Source organism: Coenobita brevimanus, chromosome 91 (genome assembly GCF_032717465.1).
Source record: "Coenobita brevimanus isolate Jiangsu-jjx chromosome 91, ASM3271746v2, whole genome shotgun sequence".
Taxonomy (NCBI): domain Eukaryota; kingdom Metazoa; phylum Arthropoda; class Malacostraca; order Decapoda; family Coenobitidae; genus Coenobita; species Coenobita brevimanus.
In genome coordinates, this window is record NC_137044.1 from 37,112,122 (window position 1) to 37,132,472 (window position 20,351).

The following is a 20,351-nucleotide window of genomic DNA, read 5'->3' on the forward strand; positions in this document are numbered from 1 at the left end:
ACACACACACACACACACACACACACACACACACACACACACACACACACACACACACACACACACACACACACACACACACACACACACATTCACCCCATCCTACCCAGCCATTAACCCACTATATCCAGTCACCCACTACTCTTCCAACCCAATCACCCGCTTACCCACCCTGCCTACCCACCCACCACCCGAAACAATCACCTACTTACCCACCCTCCCGACAAACTTACCTATCTACCCACAGTGCCCACTCAAATACCTACCCACCTACCATGCCTGCCCACTGAATAACCCCACTCTATCTACCACCAGATCTAGACTACTCAAATTACCCATTTACCCCACACTGCCTACCCATCCGCCCACTTCACCCACCCCACACCACCCACAAGCAATATCAACCTTTTCCTTCAACCACCGAACCGCCCAGCCTCCACCTACCCTCCACACCCACTCACTCACCTATTCGCTCACCAACCCCATTCACCCTGCCCAAATTACCCGTTCATTCAACTATGTATTGACCTTACCCACCCAACCACCCGTGCACCCATCTCATCCATTTCTGTGCCCACCCATCCCTCTCACACACCCATCTTACCCATCCTGCTCACCTTTCCCACTCCACTCACTCAATCACTCACTTGACTCAATTTCCCATCCAGCCACCCTTCTCACACTGCCTACCTCACCCACTCACCCACCAACGAAACCTACATACCTAACTAACCACACACCCATAAATCTTCCATCTGCCCACTCGATCCAATCACCCTTTTATTCACACACCCACACCACTCACCCTGTCCAAACACCTATACACCCTACCCACCCAACCATCCACACACCCACCCCATCCGTTTCTATGATCACCCACTCTACCCATCTCGCTCACCTTTCTGATCCCACTCACTCACTCACCCCACCTAATTCCCCATCTACCAGACACACCACTTTCGCCAACAGGATGACTTGCAAGTTTCCACAGAAGCATACACACACACACACACACACACACACACACACACACACACACACACACACACACACACACACACACACACACACAGAAACACACACACACACACACACACACACACACACACACACACACACACACACATGCACTGACAGAGTTTCGTGGCCCAATCAGCCCACTCAGTACTTCCTCTTACAGAGACACAGGATACTCCACGGAAAATCGCTGATGCATTCCACATAATGCAAAATCAGTGGAAACAATTAGGGGTCAAAACAGCCCTTTAGATTATTTCAGTCGACATGAAATTGACAGACGCCCATCTGTTACCGAGTTGCAACCAACCTACCAATTTTAATTAAAATGCTTTTTCCAGTATCGCCCCGCAACCACACACACTGCACTAATTATCTCTAGAAGTGTAATTTGGTCTTTCTTTCCTAAGCTGGATAAAAACAGCATTCGTTAGGAATGACAAATGAAGCACCCATCCTTAAGGTGAAGTGGCCAAAAGTGTAATCTGATGCATTTCAAGCCGAAACATAATGTCCCTATGTAGGGACTGAGATTGAAACACAGGCGAGACAAATCAGTAAAATAAGAAAAGCATTCAAGGGTCACTCTCCCCCGGCCTTCCTTCTCACCCTACCTCACCTCCCATCCTGCCTCCTCTCTTACTCTGTCTCATCCACCATGGCGCCAATCTCTCCCTAACTTCCATTTTACCCTACCTCTTCCCTTGCCCTGCCTATCATCTCACCCTGCCTCCCCTCTTCCCCTGCTTTCCTTCAATTAACTCAGCCTCCCGTTTCACCAGACAATGTGATTACATCACACCGTACCAAACCACACCATACCGCACAACAAAACACCACACCTCACCAAATCATTGCACAAAACAAGACTACACAACACAATAGCACACAATGACACAACACAATGGAGTGGAACACAACAAACCTCAATAACAAATCACCACAACACAACATAGCATTTTAATAAAATAAACTACATACACTACATAGTGGTAGGTGGTGGCAACCATCACCCACTCACATGATGTAGCGCTGCCTACATCTTCAATTTCCTCTACCATAATTTTTCTGTGGCTGTTCTCTCTTCCTATTTCTCCAGTGCTCCTGTCACTCTTAATTACTCTTTTTTCTACGTTAGATGGCTATACACAGAGTGCCAGTCCTACTAGTTTTCTGTAACACATGAAACCATTTACGACGCTGGCTGGTAACCATATAACCAGATAACGTGGTGATGTGGAGCCTACTACCCTGTTAGCTGGGTGGATAGACGCAAATGTGGTGTCTATCTGGGAAATAAACCTCCACATGTTTCCCCGACGCTCGCTGTGGCGAGGTGCTGTCTACCGCAAGGCAACATCAGTTCACTATACGAGACGGCCATGCAAGGGAAGTTGCTTGTCTAGGTTTGATGGGTTTGCCCAGTCAGACAGACTGGAATTACTCAACAACAAGGGCAACACGTTAACACAATGCTTAACACACAACGAAATGCCACACCACATCTCATAACACCAAACCACATCACACAACAACAAACACCATCACACCCTGCTTCACCTCTGATCAGATACCAAATCCCAGCACACCACATCACATTACACAGCCGCACCCTCACATAACACTGCAACTCACCACACAAAAGTATACCGCACTACAGACCACTACAACATTACACCACATCACACCACACCACATCACGCTACACACCACATCGCACCACACATAACATTCCATCACACTAGATCACAACACAACACACAATGTCGCACTAAGGCACACCACACCACAGCACACCACACAACCAAGGTTAGAAATCAATAGGACAAGATAAGACTACCAGAATTAGCAACTGAATAGTCTGTTGGACTTTCGGGTAGTCCCAAATATTTACGCAATGTCTGTGTTGATACTGGATCTTAAGATTTCTACCAAGATATTTAATATTTTTAGATTACAAAACAGTGCTAATTCAGATTTAAAGAATGACTGACTTGCAATGAAAATGTACAATAAGTTATGAACTGAGTATTACTTTTACTAAACAAAGAGTACAGTTTAGTCAGTATTAGTATAATATTATGTAGTCTGGTAAGGAAAGAAAATCAGCCATCATCAGTTTATCATAATGAGTTGGTTACCTACCACAGCTGCATACTCAGTTACTGAAGTCACCAGCAGATTCTACTATGATCACATCTAAGAAATTTTTCTTCAGAAACTACGCATTCTACATCACTGCCACATTTATTATTTTCATCGTCTTCCTCAACAGACTTCTATACATGCACTCACTTGGGCATTTTGACCATAGCCTACCACTGTTCCATAACATAATGAGCTGACTCAGTGGGATCTAAGACCTTAACTGAAGCGGAATAAAGCTAACTGAATAGGAGATCGGTCAAGCTGTCTGGGGATAGACAACTTCCTCGGTCAGACTTGATCTGCTGGACAATAATGAAACCACATGAATGCGAACTGCATAGTCTGCTTTATTGAAAGGTAAAACAGGGGCCAAAATAACCATAAGCCGTTAATTTCTATTTTATATTATACAGTGGACTAAAGCCTGTGCTGTATTAGCAGTACGTCATACCACTAATGTGAAAAAATCTCGCAGTCCGTCATCATTTTTAGTGCTATTGGAAGAACGGATTACCGACAGCTCCAAACAATGCACGCCATAACAATGCACACAGCAGCAGAGCACTATGCCGAACAACACATCAGAGCATCGCAGAGCAAAACACAACGCAATACAACACGAGGCCGCAGAAAAACAGGACACGACATGATATGACATACCACACCTTTCCTTACATTTCACTAGATACCATGCCAGACCCTGATGACAGGGAGAGCTTGAGTTCCCATTTCACCAGCCCTCGGGACTAGCTTCTGACTTTCCCCTTGGATGATCTTATTCTGTGTTTCAGAAGGCCAGCATACTCTCCTATACTATTTCCTCTAACTGTCAAAACCAAACTACATGTCCATTACACACTACATTTCCAGTTCTCAATTCAGGAAAAATGGCATCTCACCACCCACCTCGGAGCCCCCAGGGGGGTAGGGGAACCATGAAAGCCCTCGCCATGAACCCCTGTACCAGAGACGACCAAGCGAGACGCATGGAACCACGGTCTGACTCATTACCTGTTCATTTCTGCAGCATTCATGACCTTTCCTCTAAATTTCTCTCTGTTGAACACATCCTCTTTTCCTCAAACCACCACATCATCCTCACTTCGTCTCAGCTGTCTGAGGCAACTGATTGAAAAAAAATAAAATCTGTTTACTCCTACTTTCACTATACTCAGTTCAAAGTCAAAGGTGGTTGTTGTGTATTTGTATGCAACATTATCTTGCTCTTATGTTCCTGAACTTGATTATTGAGAATTCTCTACTCACTGTCTTCGGCTACCCTATTATTCTCTTACTAAATATATCTGTGCTGTGTACTTCTCTCCTAAGTCTACTGACTGAAAAATTGTTTGACTATCTGACTTCCAAGATGGAATACATTCTATCAGGTTCTCTGTTCTCTGAAATATCCATTATGAGTGATTTTAGTGTTCCCCACCACGTTTGATTCTCCTCTCATTTCACTATTCCACCTGATGCAGAAACCTACATCGCTTTTTCTCTTATATTCTTAATTGCCTAAATCAGCTTGTACAGCACCCGACCTGTATCCCTGACTGCCTTGGAAAGAGTTCCAACATAACTTACCTCTCTCTTACCACTAATCCTTCTTCTGACAATGTTAATCTTTTTCCTCCACTGGGCTCCTCTGATCATAACCCTATCACCCTAAACTGTCTTATCGCTCCAGTAAGCCTGTGAACCCTCCCAAGTAGTAGCGGCTGTGATACTTTGGACCTGCTGATTGGGAGGCCGTTAGGCAGTACTATGTTAATTTTCCCAGGAATAATTATTACTCCCATGGCCGAGAGCCATCTGAGTGTGCCTCGCACATTCCGAGCATGAAAGCATTCGTTCCTTTCTTTTATCTTGCGACTAACGCAAAAACAAAAACAAAAATGATTTAATCATGCTTGTTCTAATACTGTCCACAACAAAGAGAAGACCTTTAAAAGGTACCGGAACCTAGCCACCCCAGAATCACATCTCTTTTATGTCTTTGCCTGAAACAGTGCTAAGTCTGCTCTTCTCTCTTCAAAGAATAGTTTAATTAGTACTAATTTCTCTGAACCCTCCAACCCAAATTCTTCTTGCTCTTTCTGGCAACTTCCCAGACACCTTTCTAACACCTTTACTTCATCATCCTTCCCTCTCTTTTTGTGCTCTGATGGATCTGTAGCTGTTTCTTGCTATGAGAAAGCAGAACTCTTTGCTCAGACTTTCTCCTCCAATTCCACCTTAGACGATTCTGGTGCTGTTCCTCCGTCACTACGGTCCTCTGACATCCTCATGATTGATTTTAAAACTTCTTAAGCTAATGTACTTTCTGCCATCACTGGCCTTAATACGAAGAAGGGATATGGGCCTATTGGAGTACCTTCTGTTGTCCTCAAGAACGGTGCTTCTGTGCTTACACCTTCCTAGGTAAACTCGTTTGCCTTTCTCTGTAAACTTGTACCTATCCTCCTTGTATGTTTGTTCTCATTCAGTCATCTAACTATCATCCCATTCCTTTAAAAAGTTTTTGAAATTATTCCTAATAAAAATAAATTAGGCATCTTTCCTATCCGAATGTTCATTTTAAACACGAGTATGGGTTCCACCAGGTTATCTCCATTGGTGATCTTCTCATCCTACTTTCAGACTTCTGATCATCCTCTATTTGGGACATTGGCGAAAACTTGTCCATTGCAGTTGACATCTCAAAGGCTGTCTGTCAAGTCCGGCATTAATCTTTCCCATCCAAACTGCCCTCTTACAGTTTCTATCCTTCAATCTGTACCTTCATCTTTAGTTTCCTCTCTAGTCGTTCCATAGTTGGTGTTGTAGATGACCATCAATCTTTGCCTGGAGCTATCAGTCAAGTCTGGCACTAATCTTTATTTTCCAAACTACCCTCTTACGTTTCTATCTTACCTGTAGCTTCCTTTCCAGTCGTTTTATAGTTGTAGATGTAGACGGCCACCGTTCTTCGCCTGGAACTGTCAATAGTGGTGTTCCTTTGAGCTCTGTCCTATCAGCACCTCTCTTCCTTCTATTCACAATGACCTTCTTAATCTGTACATCTAATCTTATGTACTCATACGTTGATGACTCCACCTTTCATCTTTCCATTCACTTCTCGCTGTGTCCATCTCAGCATTTACCTCAACAAACAAGTGATAAAGCTAAGATCCACTCAATGTCTGATATGACTCATGTCTCTGATTGGGGTAAATGAAATATTTTCTAATGGGTTAGAAACTCAGTTCCTAAATCTTTCAACATACTCTGGGTTTCATTCTCTCGGCTTCCTCCACCACTATGGCGGGCTTCCTAGAGATTAGGTGTGCTAAGCCGACTTTGTGCCTTCTTCTGCCCAGTGCACAGTTGTTGACTTTATACAGGAGTTTATTTTCTCGCTACTGTGTAGAGTACAACTCTCATGTGTCGAGAGGCTTCCCACATACAGCTTATCTCAAGAAGGTGGAGTCAAAGGCTTTTCGTCTTCCTAACTCTCCTTCTCTTACTGACTCCCTTCAACCTCTGTTTCATCGAAGCATTGTTGCATCTTTACCTCTTTTCTCTCGCCACTTCAATGGCCACTGCTCCTCTGAACTGTCTGCTTGCATTCCTCCACCACTATGGCGGGCACGTAGCATCCGTCTAGCTGCAAACTCTAGTTTTCTGTCCATCTCTCAAATACAAGACTTAACCGTTACTCCTAGTTCTTCATGCAGGCAATATATCAACATTGGAACAGTTTTCCTCTGTATTTCCTACTCCCTGTGACCTCCACCCTTTTAAACCTAGTGTGTCCAGGCATCTAAAAAATGAAGGTATCTTGAATTTGATTGTTATTTTGTTTATCTTTATATATATATATATATATATATATATATATATATATATATATATATATATATATATATATATATATATATATATATATATATATATATATTTACTGGAGGGTGCATACTGCAGGCTTCTGGCCTTTGGTTTCTTCTTCCTTGTAGCAAAAACCACCTGCCAAACCATACCACACCCTGTTTCACTTCTTACTTGACAACACATTACATCACACTACACCACACCAGACTACACCACACTTCTTTATTTCTTATAAAACATCACACACACACACACACACACACACACACACACACACACACACACACACACACACACGCACGCACGCACGCACGCACGCACGCACGCACACGCGCGCTCCGCACCTTACGACACCACGTTACGAAACGACACCAAGTCAGGACACTCCACTACATCCTGTTTCATCACACAATAGGCATTACACGCCACACTTTGCGTCACCGTTCACTCAGCACCACACCACATCACGCGATATTTCATCACTCAATAGACACAACATATCACACACCATACCTTATGCCACCTTTTACCCGACACCACACCACACCACTGCACACCACACCATCCCACACCACAATAAACAACACGACAGCCCATCTACGACTGGACACCATACTCTATCACAGAGGACCCTGCCTCACTTTTCACCGGATGCATCACACCGCATCACAAGACACCACATCACGTCACTCAACACCGTACGCGATGTCACTTCTCACCAGACACCACGCAACACTACACCACACTGCATCACACTACACCACACCACACCACACCTCACCACATCATACCACACCACACCACATCGTTACATACTACACCGTATTGTGTTTTAGTTCTCAGTAGACACCACATCACATCACTCAACACCACATCCGATGTCACTTCTCACCAGACACCACGCAACACTACACCACACTACATCACACTACACCACGCAACACCTCACCACATCACACCACACCACACCACATCCTAACACACACCAAAATGTGCTTCACTTCTCAGTAGACACCACATTACATCACAATACACCACACCACATCCTGTTTCACCTCTCCCTGGACACCACATCACAATTTCCATTACTTCTCTTCAGATGCCACGCTATGCCTCATGCTGCCTTAGCTCGCTACACCAGGCATCACATAGGTCATTTTTCAGCGGTGGAATGGAGACCGAGGGGAGTGGGGGATCACTTCAAATTTTAAATCAGTTTCAATTAAGAGGGAGACCACTTTGTGGAGTTGCATTTCGTTGAAACTGGTAGCACTAATCATCAACAAAACTGACTGATATGTCAATGATATGTCATCATCATCATCATCCGGACCTCCTTTCCCACCGTAGGGCAAGGTGAGGAGTAGCAATGTCCAGACAGCCTAAATTTGCCCAGTCCGATGGGCAACGCTTCCATTCACTCATCATTCAAGCCCCCGGAATCCTGGCTCTATCGGATACACCAAAAACATTCACCACGATCTATAGCTTCGTATAAACGTATCCGATTCAGTCAATCATATGTAAACACTTCAAATAGCCCATCATCAAATGAAAATCGAACGAGATAGTCCCGATCCACCTCAGTGTAGGAGAAGGCTCCCCCTGGTTGAATAGAATTTTCTGGTAGCAGAAGAAATAACTAATAAAGGCCTCCTTCGGATTCGTAGGCTTAATAGGCATTTTTTTTTTAACTGGGCATGAACATAATCTGGCGAAGACAACTTGTATTTAAGATCGGAAGGAGTATTTGTAAGGAAGAGGTCAAGTATGCTGGAACTATCTCCAAGGCGGTCAGGGATATGGGTAGGGTGCTGTACAAGCTGCTCTAGGTCATTAAGGATCGAAAAGATGTAGGCTTGTTCACCAGGTGGATCAGTGAAAGGAGAGGAGAGCCGAAGTTGGTGGTGAACATTGAAATCACCTAGAATGGAGTTTTCAGAGAAACGAGAAATGGATAGATTGTGTTCCATCGTAGAAGTAAGATAGTTGAAGAATTTTTTTTAGTCAATAGAATTAGGAGATAAGTAAACAGAACAGATATATTTAGTAAGAGAATGACAAGAAAGCCAAAGAACACAATCTATCCATTTCTCGTTTCTCTGAAAACTCCATTCTAGGTGATTTCAATGTTCACCACCACCTTCGGCTCTCCTCTCCTTTCACTGATCCACCTGGTGAACAAGCCTACATCTTTTCGATCCTTAATGACGTAGAGCAGCTTGTACAGCACCCTACCGATATCCCTGACCGCCTTGGAGATAGTTCCAACATACTTGACCTCTTCTTTACAAATACTCCTTCTGCTTACACTGTTAATCTTTCCTCTTCGTTGGGCTCCTCTGATCACAACCTTATCACCTTAACCTGTCCTATTGCTCCGGTACGGCCTGTGGACCCTCCAAAGAAACGTTGTCTGTGGCACTTTGGAGCTGCAGATTGGGATGCCCTCAGGCAGTACTTCTTTGATTTTCCGTGGAAAGATTATTGCTTCTGTGGCCGGAAGCCATCTAAGTGTTCCTTGGGCATTACAGAGGTTATTCTCTCAGGCATGGAGGCATACATTTCCTTCTCATATCCTTTGAATAATGCAAGAAAGCCTTGGTTTAATCACACTTGTTCTAATGCTGTCCACAAGGAGAGGGCCTATAAAACGTACCAGAGACAACCCACTCCTAAATCACATCTTGTTTGTGTGTCTGCCTGGAATCGTGCTAAGTCTGTTTTTCGCTCTGTTAAAAAAAAATTCATCCATACTAAATTCTCTCAACTCTCCAACTCGAATTTTTCCCGCTCCTTCTGGTACCTTGCCAAATACCTTTCTAACAAACTTTACCTCATCATCCTTCCCTCCTCTCTTCTACTCTGATGGCTCTGTAGCTATTTTTTCTACTGATAAAGCAGATCTCTTCGCTCAGACTTTCTCCTCCAAATCCACCTTAGACGATTCTGATACTGTGTTCCTCCATCATTTCCCCCCTCAGACGTCCTCATGGCTGACATTAAAATGTCTTCAGCTGATTTATTTTCTACCATCACTGGCCATAATACTAACAAGGGATATGGGCCTAGTGAAGTCCCTCCTGATGTCCTCAAGAACTGTGCTTTAGTGCCCACACCCTGCCCAGGGGAAACTCATTTGCCTTTGTCTGTCAGCTTGTACCTTTCCTTCTTGCTGGAAGTTTACTCTCATTCAGCCAGTCCCAAAGAAGGGTGACCATTCCCAACCCTCTAACTATCGTCCAGTTCCTTTAACATCCTGTGTCTCAAACGTTTTCGAGTCAGTTCTTAACAGAAAAAATTTAAAGCATCTTTCCTATTACAACCTTCTTTCTGATCGTCAGTATGGGTTCCGTCAGGGACTCTCCACTGGCGGTCTTCTCACCTACTTTCAGACTCCTGGTCATCCTCCTTCCGGGACTTTGGCGAAAGCTTTGCCATTGCACTTAACATCTCAAAGACTTTCGATCGAGTCTGGCATAAATTTTTAATTCCCAAACTATCCTCTTACGATTTCTATCCTTCTGTCTGTACCTTCACCTCTAGTTTCCTTTCTGGTCGTTCTACTGTACTGTATAGCTGCTGTTGTAGATGGCCATCGTTCTTCTCCTAGATCTATCAACAGTGGTGTTCCTCAGGGTTCTGTCCTATCACCAACTCTCTTCATTTTATTCATCAATGACCTTCTAAGCTGTACATCTAACCCTATCCACTCGTACACTGATGACTCCACCCTTCACCTTTCCATTTGGTTCCCACAACATCCATCTTGGCAGTTACTTCAACAAACAAGGGATGAGGCTATGGCACACCTAATGTCTGACTTGGCACGTATCTCTGACTGGGGAAAAAGTAATCTTGTTGTTTTTAATGCATCAAAAACTCAGTTTTTACACTTATTAACCTGACACAATCTTCCACAGGAGTACCCACTAATGTTTAATAATATCCAGTTCAATCCTGCATCATCTTTGAACATGCTTGGGGTTTCATTCACTCGGGACTTATCTTGGAAAAATCATATTGCATCTCTTGTAAAATCCGCTTCTAAGAGATTAGGTGTGCTAAGCCGACCCCGTGCCTTCTTTACCACTGCACAGCTGTTGACTTTATACACTGGTTTCATTCACCCCTGTTTAGAGTACAACTCTCATGTGTGGGGAGGCTCCCCATATGCAGCTCTTCTCAATAGGGTGGAGTCAAAGGCTTTTCGTCTCATCTCTTACTGGCTCTCTTCAACCTCTGTCTCTTCGCCACACTATTGCATCTTTATCTCTTTTCTATCGCTACTTCAATGGTCGCTGCTCCTCTAAACTGTCTGCTTGCATCCCTCCACCTCTTTGACGGGTACGTGGCACCCGTCTAGTAAGAAACTCTCATCCCTTTTCCGTCCAACTATCTAATGCAAGAGTTAACCGTTACTCCCAGTCCTTCATTTATGCAAAAGGTCATCTATGGAACTGTCTATCTCTGTCCGTATTTCATAATTCCTATGATCTCCAGTGTTTCAAACGCAGTGTGTCCAGGCATCTCGAAATGATCGGATCTTGAATTTGGCTCTCTTTTGTATTGTTTTTGTTTTTTCTTGGAAGGAACGGTTTGCGAGCTCCTGGCCTTTGGCTCCTTCTTTCTTGCATAAAAAAAAAGACTTAAAGGTTATATGTATTCAGTACTGCTACGTCAATCAGGTCCAGGAAGAGCTTGATGTACTATACCCGGCAAATGTAACGAGGACACCTTGTTCAGAATCGCGGGGGTAGGGTTCTCATTACACTCAGTGGCCTAAAATTGTAATGTTGCCCTGGACCTTTACGCAGTTGTTAACACTGATGTTAGTGCAGTGTGATACAATGTATCAACTTGTAAAGATTCGTGTAACCTGGTTTGTATACTTGCCTACCGAAACTATGAAATAGTATGTAACACATGTATCAAGATATGGAAAAAGTATAATAAATTACAAATTTACCCTGTATGCCTATGAATTATTGGTTCATTATTATCTTAAAATCTTATCTTCAAGGGTGAATTGCTTACTTATGTGAATAACGTTGTTTTAATTCCGTTTTCCTGTATCAAGAATAATCAGTAATAAGGGCAATTTAATCCTATTGTTACCTTTCACCAGTATGGATTCCCTTTTATTCTTTGTTCTTCAATGTGATTTCGAATCGACAGAACACTGACTTACAACACAGTGGATCACAGATACAGCATGGTTAGATAGGTGAAAAAATAAGGGGTCAAGTACACAAGTACTAGACGGATTTCCCAAGTGATGCAATAACTGATTAAATTAATGATAACTTTGAAATTTGTCTAACGTTCTTATGTTTCCTTGTGTTGACTAGTGTTTTTCAAAGGAAACTGCGGACAGGGAAAACCCATTCTTTCGTAACAGTCGTATGTATTTCTTTACATTAACCAGATAACCTATGCAGACACACTCATGGCAGTTTTAAGTCTATTTGACTCACTGTTAGTATAAATGATCATGTGTTATACTAGTTATTTTTTTAATAGCAAAATAATTTTTGACCCTTGGTCTGAAAAATATTGTAAAACACATTTGTTATTCCATTAATGACGGTCTCCAGTAGGTTTTAGTAATGTTATGTTATTCCAGTCCATTTGAACTTCACTCACATGAAACTACCCTGAATGATGGCAGCTGAAGATGTTCTTCAGAAACTTTCAACTTTCAGGGTGTAAACAGGCATTACATCCTTGTTAAACCAGTAACACCAAATGCATTCTATAATATGACTTCCAAACTTCAAATTTTCTCTATAGACAACAGAAAAAATTGAGTAACACCGTCATCCCTAACTTTTCTTTGATTTTGGGGTAGTCTTGGCTGGATGGGCTGTGGAAGGCAGTCAGAGGAGGGAGCAGGGGTGCTGTGGTTTCATAGTACATGGTGTGTTGCCTAAGTGTACAGTGGGCGTTTTACAGTTTAACTAACTGGTAATGTGTTGCAGTACCGTAATATTTCCTCTAATACTTTAACAATGGATGTTTTATAACTTGATCAAAGATTACAAATGATAGTTTGTTAGTTCATTATTGTAAGTTTCCAGTCAGTTTAAGGGATGTTCTGTTATACCATTTGTTCTAAATGTTAGTAGAGGTAGGTTAGGGTAGCCCATCGTGTTCTGCGGCGCATCTAGTCGACTCTTAGTCTAACTGGTATTCTGTTGCCTGTACTCATTCTATTTATTCCTTCCCTCCACCCTATGCATCTCCCTCCACGACCTCCACTGACCTTAAATATTGTGGAAGGAAGGTTAGAGTCGTCCTCCTCCAGAACGACCACCTCTGCGTGGTCGTTGGTGAAGGTGGGTGGGTTATCGTTGACGTCGACCACCGTGACCTGCACCATAGAGTGTACCACACGGCCCCCTGCCTCACCACGCACCACAAACTCGTGCTGTTGGGGAAAAGGAAGATAGCTTAGGTCTGGTTAGGAAAGGTCACAAGAAATTAATTCCATAAAGTGTACCACCCGACCACAAAGACATAAACTCGTGACAGAAGAGCATCACAGGCCCGTAGCCGGGGGAAGGGGGGGGGGGTCAAGAGGGTCGGACAACCCCCATACCTACTTAAAAGTCTGTTTTTATTTTCAGTGCAAAAAAATCACGCTCCGTTGTTCAAAGTTTTGTGCTGCTTCTCAGCGTTGCCTATGCATACACCCAGACCCATATAGCAAGCATGCAGCAAACTTTTGACCAATTGGCTGCTATGCGAGTCCAGATTCAGCAGAAAAGACATTCCCCCCCTCCCCTTCGAAAAGTCCGGCTACGTACCTGCATTGCATACTAAAAGTAGACATACACACACACACACACACACACACACACACACACACACACACACACCATCATCATCATCATCATCAATCATCATCATCATCATTCTCCAGTCTAGTACTGTCCCATGAGGGGCAAATTAGGGACAGGGATCGGCTATTCATTTTAGATATTTAATGCGAGAGTGACCAGTTGCTCATTACTGGGTGGCCTGACATAAACAATGAAACCCCAAATGCCCACAGAGGTAGGCCAGTATTACCCACATCAGGTTGGAACGCCTTCACTCAGTAGACCACGAAAAGTCATTTTGAAAAGCCTAACAAGAGAAATAAACAAGCTGGCGATAAAGATAGTAGAAGAAAACAAACGATCCTAACAATCAGACAGTCCACAATAAACAAAAGCATTTTCACTATCAGACTCCTATGATTTACTCCCTACTCCTCAATATTTTGTGTTCCTGGGGTTTAATGCCTATTAATAATCTGTAACATAACTGAAAAGACCAAATTACTGTTTGTGTAAATAGTTTCATTTCTGTTGAATTACTACAAGCTTAAACTGCCTCAGTCAGAATAAAAAGATATCATGGTACTGAATACGAGTAAGTAACCACTTCAGTATAAAAATGATATATGAAGGCATAGGGAAAATGTTCGCCGACAGTCCTCTGCCAGCATTATGTCTTGCTATCTATTTATTTATTTATCTATCTATCTATCTATCTATATCTATCTATATCTATATCTATATATATATATATATATATATATATATATATATATATATATATATATATATCTTTCCTTCCCAGACGACAAAGTATCTTTCCTCCTCATACTTCTTTATTATTTCCGTTTTAAATATATATATATACACTATATATATATATATATATATATATATATATATATATATATATATTAAAAACTGCTTATGCAACACCTGCCGTTAAAACACCTGGTAGGGAAGTGTTGGCGAACATTTACATATGGTTGTACTTTACAATTTTTTCTTGCTTCTGCTAAATGTCATTTTTCACCACCAAATTGACTTTTCAAACACCAGAAAATAGGTGTACTCTTCAGTTATCCCTTCGGTAGTCCCTTCATATTTAAAATGTCTTTCTAAGCTTGAATGAAATGAAAGAAATCATCCATTGATAACAAACAAAATGAAAATACGTCACCGAAGTAAATAAATTAGAAGGTATCGGTTACAGTCCATTCTGTATGACGACGTCTGTTGTATTCTTACTACCATCAGGCAAATTATTCAGATAGTATATACATCTTGTGTTCAAGGTCTGAGCAATTTCACTTAATTTCTCTTTAACCCTTTCAGTACGATCTGTTGCTGGCCATTGCCCGGCCACTGATCTGAGACTTATTGACCGTGTGAACTGACCGTATTATGTCCTCCTGTCTCTGCTAACTCTGGCTGAAGTTACCCCTATGTTGACACAGCTGTGACCCAGTTTCGAGCATGGCGTATCAGCGATGGAAAGGGTCAACCTGCATTAAATAACAAGGAGAGAAAAGAGGCGGAGCTGAACCCAAGTTATGAGGACCGCCTCCCACAAAATGCAGAAGCCAATCCCAGCTGAATAACCTGGCGTGACCACCCTCCCGAGAGATTTTTGGAAAAAGATACTATATTGCTGTTCAGGTAGGCGAGGGGAGGAAAAAGAGGTGAGGCTACTGGGATATATCAAGAGTGGCTAGAGGTGGCAGAATACTTCATCTCTCTCGACTCCAGCTTCCTCTACGTACCTCTCTTAAATTTAGTGACATAGTGGAAGAAGTACACCAAAATATCGAGTCGCAAGTTAAAAACTGGCATTCAGTAAGAACACAACAGCCTAGTAGTAACTGTCCTCATTTAGTACTAATAGCTGAAGTGTCTGATTAAGCTTGTTTAGCTAGGTTTGTAATTCTAATTCGGTTAGAAATATTTTGCCGTGCACCTGTTTATTACATAAAAGTACCTAGGCATTCTGTGATGTACTGTGTAGAGATTTAGTAACGTGTGGTTTATTTATGTAAGTGTCATGTCCTTTCATTTGACCCTCAGAGTCGGAAATCTCACTGATTGGTTCATAACAGATGACATTTTTTAAAAAAAATCACTACTAATACTTATCCGTTTTATTCGGCTTTCTAAAGCTATTTGGAACCGGACAGGTTTAATAAAGATTCATGAATCCCTTCATTACAAGAGGTGCCCATGAACTTTAATAATAGTGTCCTGTGGAAGCAGTAATACAGCAGGTCATCTGACTTGGTGAGCTAATCGCAAAAGCAAGATTCATACTCAAGAGACGAAAGCTCAGATCAACCCCTTAGGAATTACACACCTTGAATTTGACATGGTAGTGAGGGCTGACTGGAAGAAGACGAAGAGTAAGATCAGAAGGAAGTGGAAGGACAAGAATTAGAGGTGTGTGTGTGTGTGTGTGTGTGTGTGTGTGTGTGTGTGTGTGTGTGTGTGTGTGTGTGTGTGTGTGTGTGTGTGTGTGTGTGTGTGTGTGTGTGTGTGTGTGTGTGTGTGTGTGTGTGTGTGTGTGAAAGAGGTTGGCGAAGAACGAGATGGAGATGAGATGGGAAAACTTTAGACAGGAAGAGGAGAAGGAGGAGTAAGGGTAATATTCTCAGAGGCACTGAAGATTTCGTAACACTTTTTCCTCTGCAAAACATTGTGCATCTTCAACCATTATCAAATCCAATGTTACCCCATCAGGGGCGTAAGGGTCCAGGGGAAGTCTTATAGCGTTTAAAGTACTCTGTTTGTCCTGAATGTTCTATCTCATTAACGGTGGGTAGGGCTGTGCAATCATGTGGATGTAAGGGCAAAGTCATTAGGAATATTTATGATCATGAAAATTTTATGATACAAATAGTACTTCAAAAGACGAATGCATAAGTTAATTCCATTCAGCTGCACGAGGGTCATTAGCAAAGGAATATCAAACATTGCTATACCAGTCATGCTCAACAGTTAATTCCATAAAAGTCGAAATTATATCCATGTTTTTAGCCGTACTTTTGGGTATATAATGACAGGGAACAAGAATTTTCTCCAAGGGTCTGACCGTCTAGAGACGTGAACTTGGGTTCTTCCGGCCGAAAGCTGGAGGTGCTAACCCTTGCACCACAAACTTATTCATTTCAGATTATAGATCACCTCTCTCTCTCTCTCTCTCTCTCTCTCTCTCTCTCTCTCTCTAGCGGCCAGTAACAAGGCAAACAAAATGTTCGGTTTCACTGCAATGAACATCGATCATAAAACGCCTGAGGTAATATCTAAGCTTTATACGTAATTAACTGGACCACACCTAGAATACTGTCTGCAGCACTATCCCCAAACCTTATTATGATGGAAGACAAACTCGAGAGGGCGGAGCGCAGAACCACATAAATGATCCCATCGTTGCCAACTTAACTCTACAAAAAGCGACTAAAGAACCAGAACGGCGACTCTGGGAAGGCCTAATATAAGTATATATATTTAATATTCTTCACAAATTCGACCATGTTGTACGTGATTATTTTCTTTTTCAAAACACAGAATGATCCTGTGACTAGACGTAATGGAATGGTAATCAAATTAAAGAGATGCAACATTAATACTAGGAAAATTACTTTGATATTCGTGTCGTGGAACGATGGAAAGAGCTATCAACAAAAATACTTAGTGCAAAAATTACTGATACGTTTAAAATTCATTTAGACAAATATTTCCAGACTATTGGCTGTATCTGACAGAATTTTTTTTTTTTTTTTTTTTTTAATTCCGGGTTGGAAGGTATGTTGACGACGATGAAACGTTTGCTTACTATTGATAACATCCAACCATTGATTACTTTTTTTTTTTTTTACAGATTTGTAGAGGTTACACATTGTGCAGTTGTTGTTCTTCATCTGCCTGTCCAATAAATATTTCCATGCATGCTATTTCTAACAAGCATGGAGGTTTTTCTTTTTTCTTCCGGTTGGTTAGCTCTTAGTAGAATTCCCTTTTTCCAACAGGTAATCTCAGACATAGGCTAATAGGCCTCTTGATACCTGTACATCATAATAATATACTCCTGTCTACTCTGTGCATAAAACACTCATGATTTTAAAACTACCGAAAACTTACGCCACTAGTTTGTCATGTTTCACATCCTCAGCTCCCGCAGTCCTGTCATGTTTCTTCAGTATATTAGACAATTTTATCAAAGGTAGGAAAAATATCATGTCTTAAGGGGCTGTATCAAACCTCTCCTCTTCGAAGTCTCTCCAACAGTGCATAAAATCATCTGGTGATAATAAGGAAAAAGCAGGACCACACCATTAAGGTGAACCGGGTAATAGGGGCTATAGAGAAATGTCCTTTAAAGTTCTTTAAAGGCCTAACGTTTCGGATTACATAAAGCACATTTAAAAAGAGGAGGGAGCACATTTAAAAAAAGGAGGAGCATAGGCGTTTGTATTCTCGATATTAGGATCTCACCTTACGTCTTCTCGTGTTAAACTACATATTTGATTGTAACATTTTACTTTTAGTTTGTGACTTCTCTACAAGAAAAATACTGTCCAAGTATGCTAGGTAATATGTCGATATTTGCTCCTTCTCCGAAAACTCGCATATCCATCGCATAACTCACCCTCCATTGCGTCTGTCCTTCTGAATTGGTTGCAAAGTGCACAACATCCTACATTTTCCATTGTCAGTTACAGTATTATGGAAATATAGGTACAGTAGAACACAATATTCTTTGCCTAAATAGGGAGATGAGATCCTAAGCACAACTCTCTGATCTCTCTTGGGACATGAATCGTATGGGTTCCGTGAGGGACATTCAACTACCGATCCTCTTTGTTTTCTTACACTTCTTACATACTGCATTGGAATTTCATGAAATTTTTGCTGCTGTACAAGACATCTCAATGGCACTGGCAAATTCATGCACAAATCTTAAATTATCAAACTGCTCTCCTACTATTGTGGTTGGCAACAGTTCTTTCTTAAATCATCAGGAGTGATGTTCCTCAGGGTTCTGTCCATTCACTCTCTCTCTCTCTCTCACTCTCTCACTCTCTCTCTCTCTCTCTCTGATTCAGCAATGACCTAAACTGTACAGTTCAGTATTGGTGGTAGGTGGTGGAGAAATACATCTATTCAGATAACGTATTGCTGCTTATTTCCTACTTCACCTTAATCATTCTTTTTCTATGTTTGCCCTATTCTTGTCCTATTTCTCCTATCCTTCCTGTCACTTTTAAAATGTAACACCATGAAAAAATGAAAAGGGAGACATATCAAGTGGTAGATGTATAGCCTGCCAGAAGAAAAAAGGAAGACGGTCAGTGAGCTAGACTGGTATTATAACTACTTGACACGCTTACGAATTACAGGAGTAATGTTTGTACAACTTTGTGATCAAGAATTCAGGGAACATTTGCACACATGTGAGTAGCGAGACGAGGAGGAGACGCAGGGTGAGAAAGAATAATAATTGATGGAGTTGGAGGAGGAGAAGAGGAGGTGGGTTTAATATTAGTACTATAAACATCATCATCATCATCATCATCATCCTATTACCAATACTACAACAAAAACAACAGTAACTGCGCGACCTTACTACTACTACTACTACTCCTAATGATGATAACTGTTCAATCATTATTATTATTTTTATAATCACCATTATCATTATCATTATTATTTTATTTTATTATCATCATACTTATTATAATAATTATTATTCTTATTGTTATAATAATAATTATAATCATCATCCATCCATATGTCACTTAATCCTACGTTGCCCCATGAGGAGTGTACGAGCCCCGGGCTAGGCAATTTGGTCATGACATTTAAGATAAGAGTGACCAGCCTTACTCATCCCTGAGTGGCATTATGTGAGCAATAAACCCCAGCCACCCTATGGATATAAACCTTCACCGGCTCAGTCCGACTGGAGCACCGTAATTACCCACTAAACCACCAGGCGCCAAAATTTGGTTATATGGTTACCACCCCGCGTAGTAAATGGTTTCCTGGTGTACAGGAAACCATTTGGCTTGTCACACAGTGTACAGTCACCCACAGGCAGAAGTGTCACGAATCAAATTCACGACATTCCCCTTTTGTGAGAAGCCACGAACTATTAGTGGAAAACTCACTGTTTATCGTTCAGTTAACCGCTCATTCGGACGGAAGCTTTGTCAAATCAATTTTTCAGTGTCATACGTTATCGTCTTTGCGCGAGACATTAGTGCTTCCGCCGAGCGATTTGTTTTGGCCGCGTTTCGCTCACTTGACCGTTAGATAAATGCGGCCTACTGCTTCCCTTTTGTTCCCACGACTTAGTCGAGTGTTTGCTTTGACGGAGAGAGGTCCTGTGCTCAAGAAGTGTGAGAGGTCAGCTAGCACCCAAGCTCCACTAGTACAGTGCCCAGTACTCCCACCTTGGTGATACAAAGCATTCATCGACTATAGTATTTCCTTTTT

General features: G+C 41.8%; 1 protein-coding gene across 1 annotated transcript in view; it reads right to left on the reverse strand.

Annotated features, from left to right (window-relative positions):
• Positions 1-20,351, reverse strand: part of LOC145411964 (putative neural-cadherin 2) — a 452,962-nt gene that overhangs the window by 338,886 nt on the left and 93,725 nt on the right. Inside the window, exon 4 of the mRNA XM_080281935.1 lies at positions 13,304-13,468. Within this exon, the coding sequence (XP_080138061.1) occupies positions 13,304-13,468 (165 nt within the window). The remainder of the gene's footprint in view (positions 1-13,303; positions 13,469-20,351) is intronic.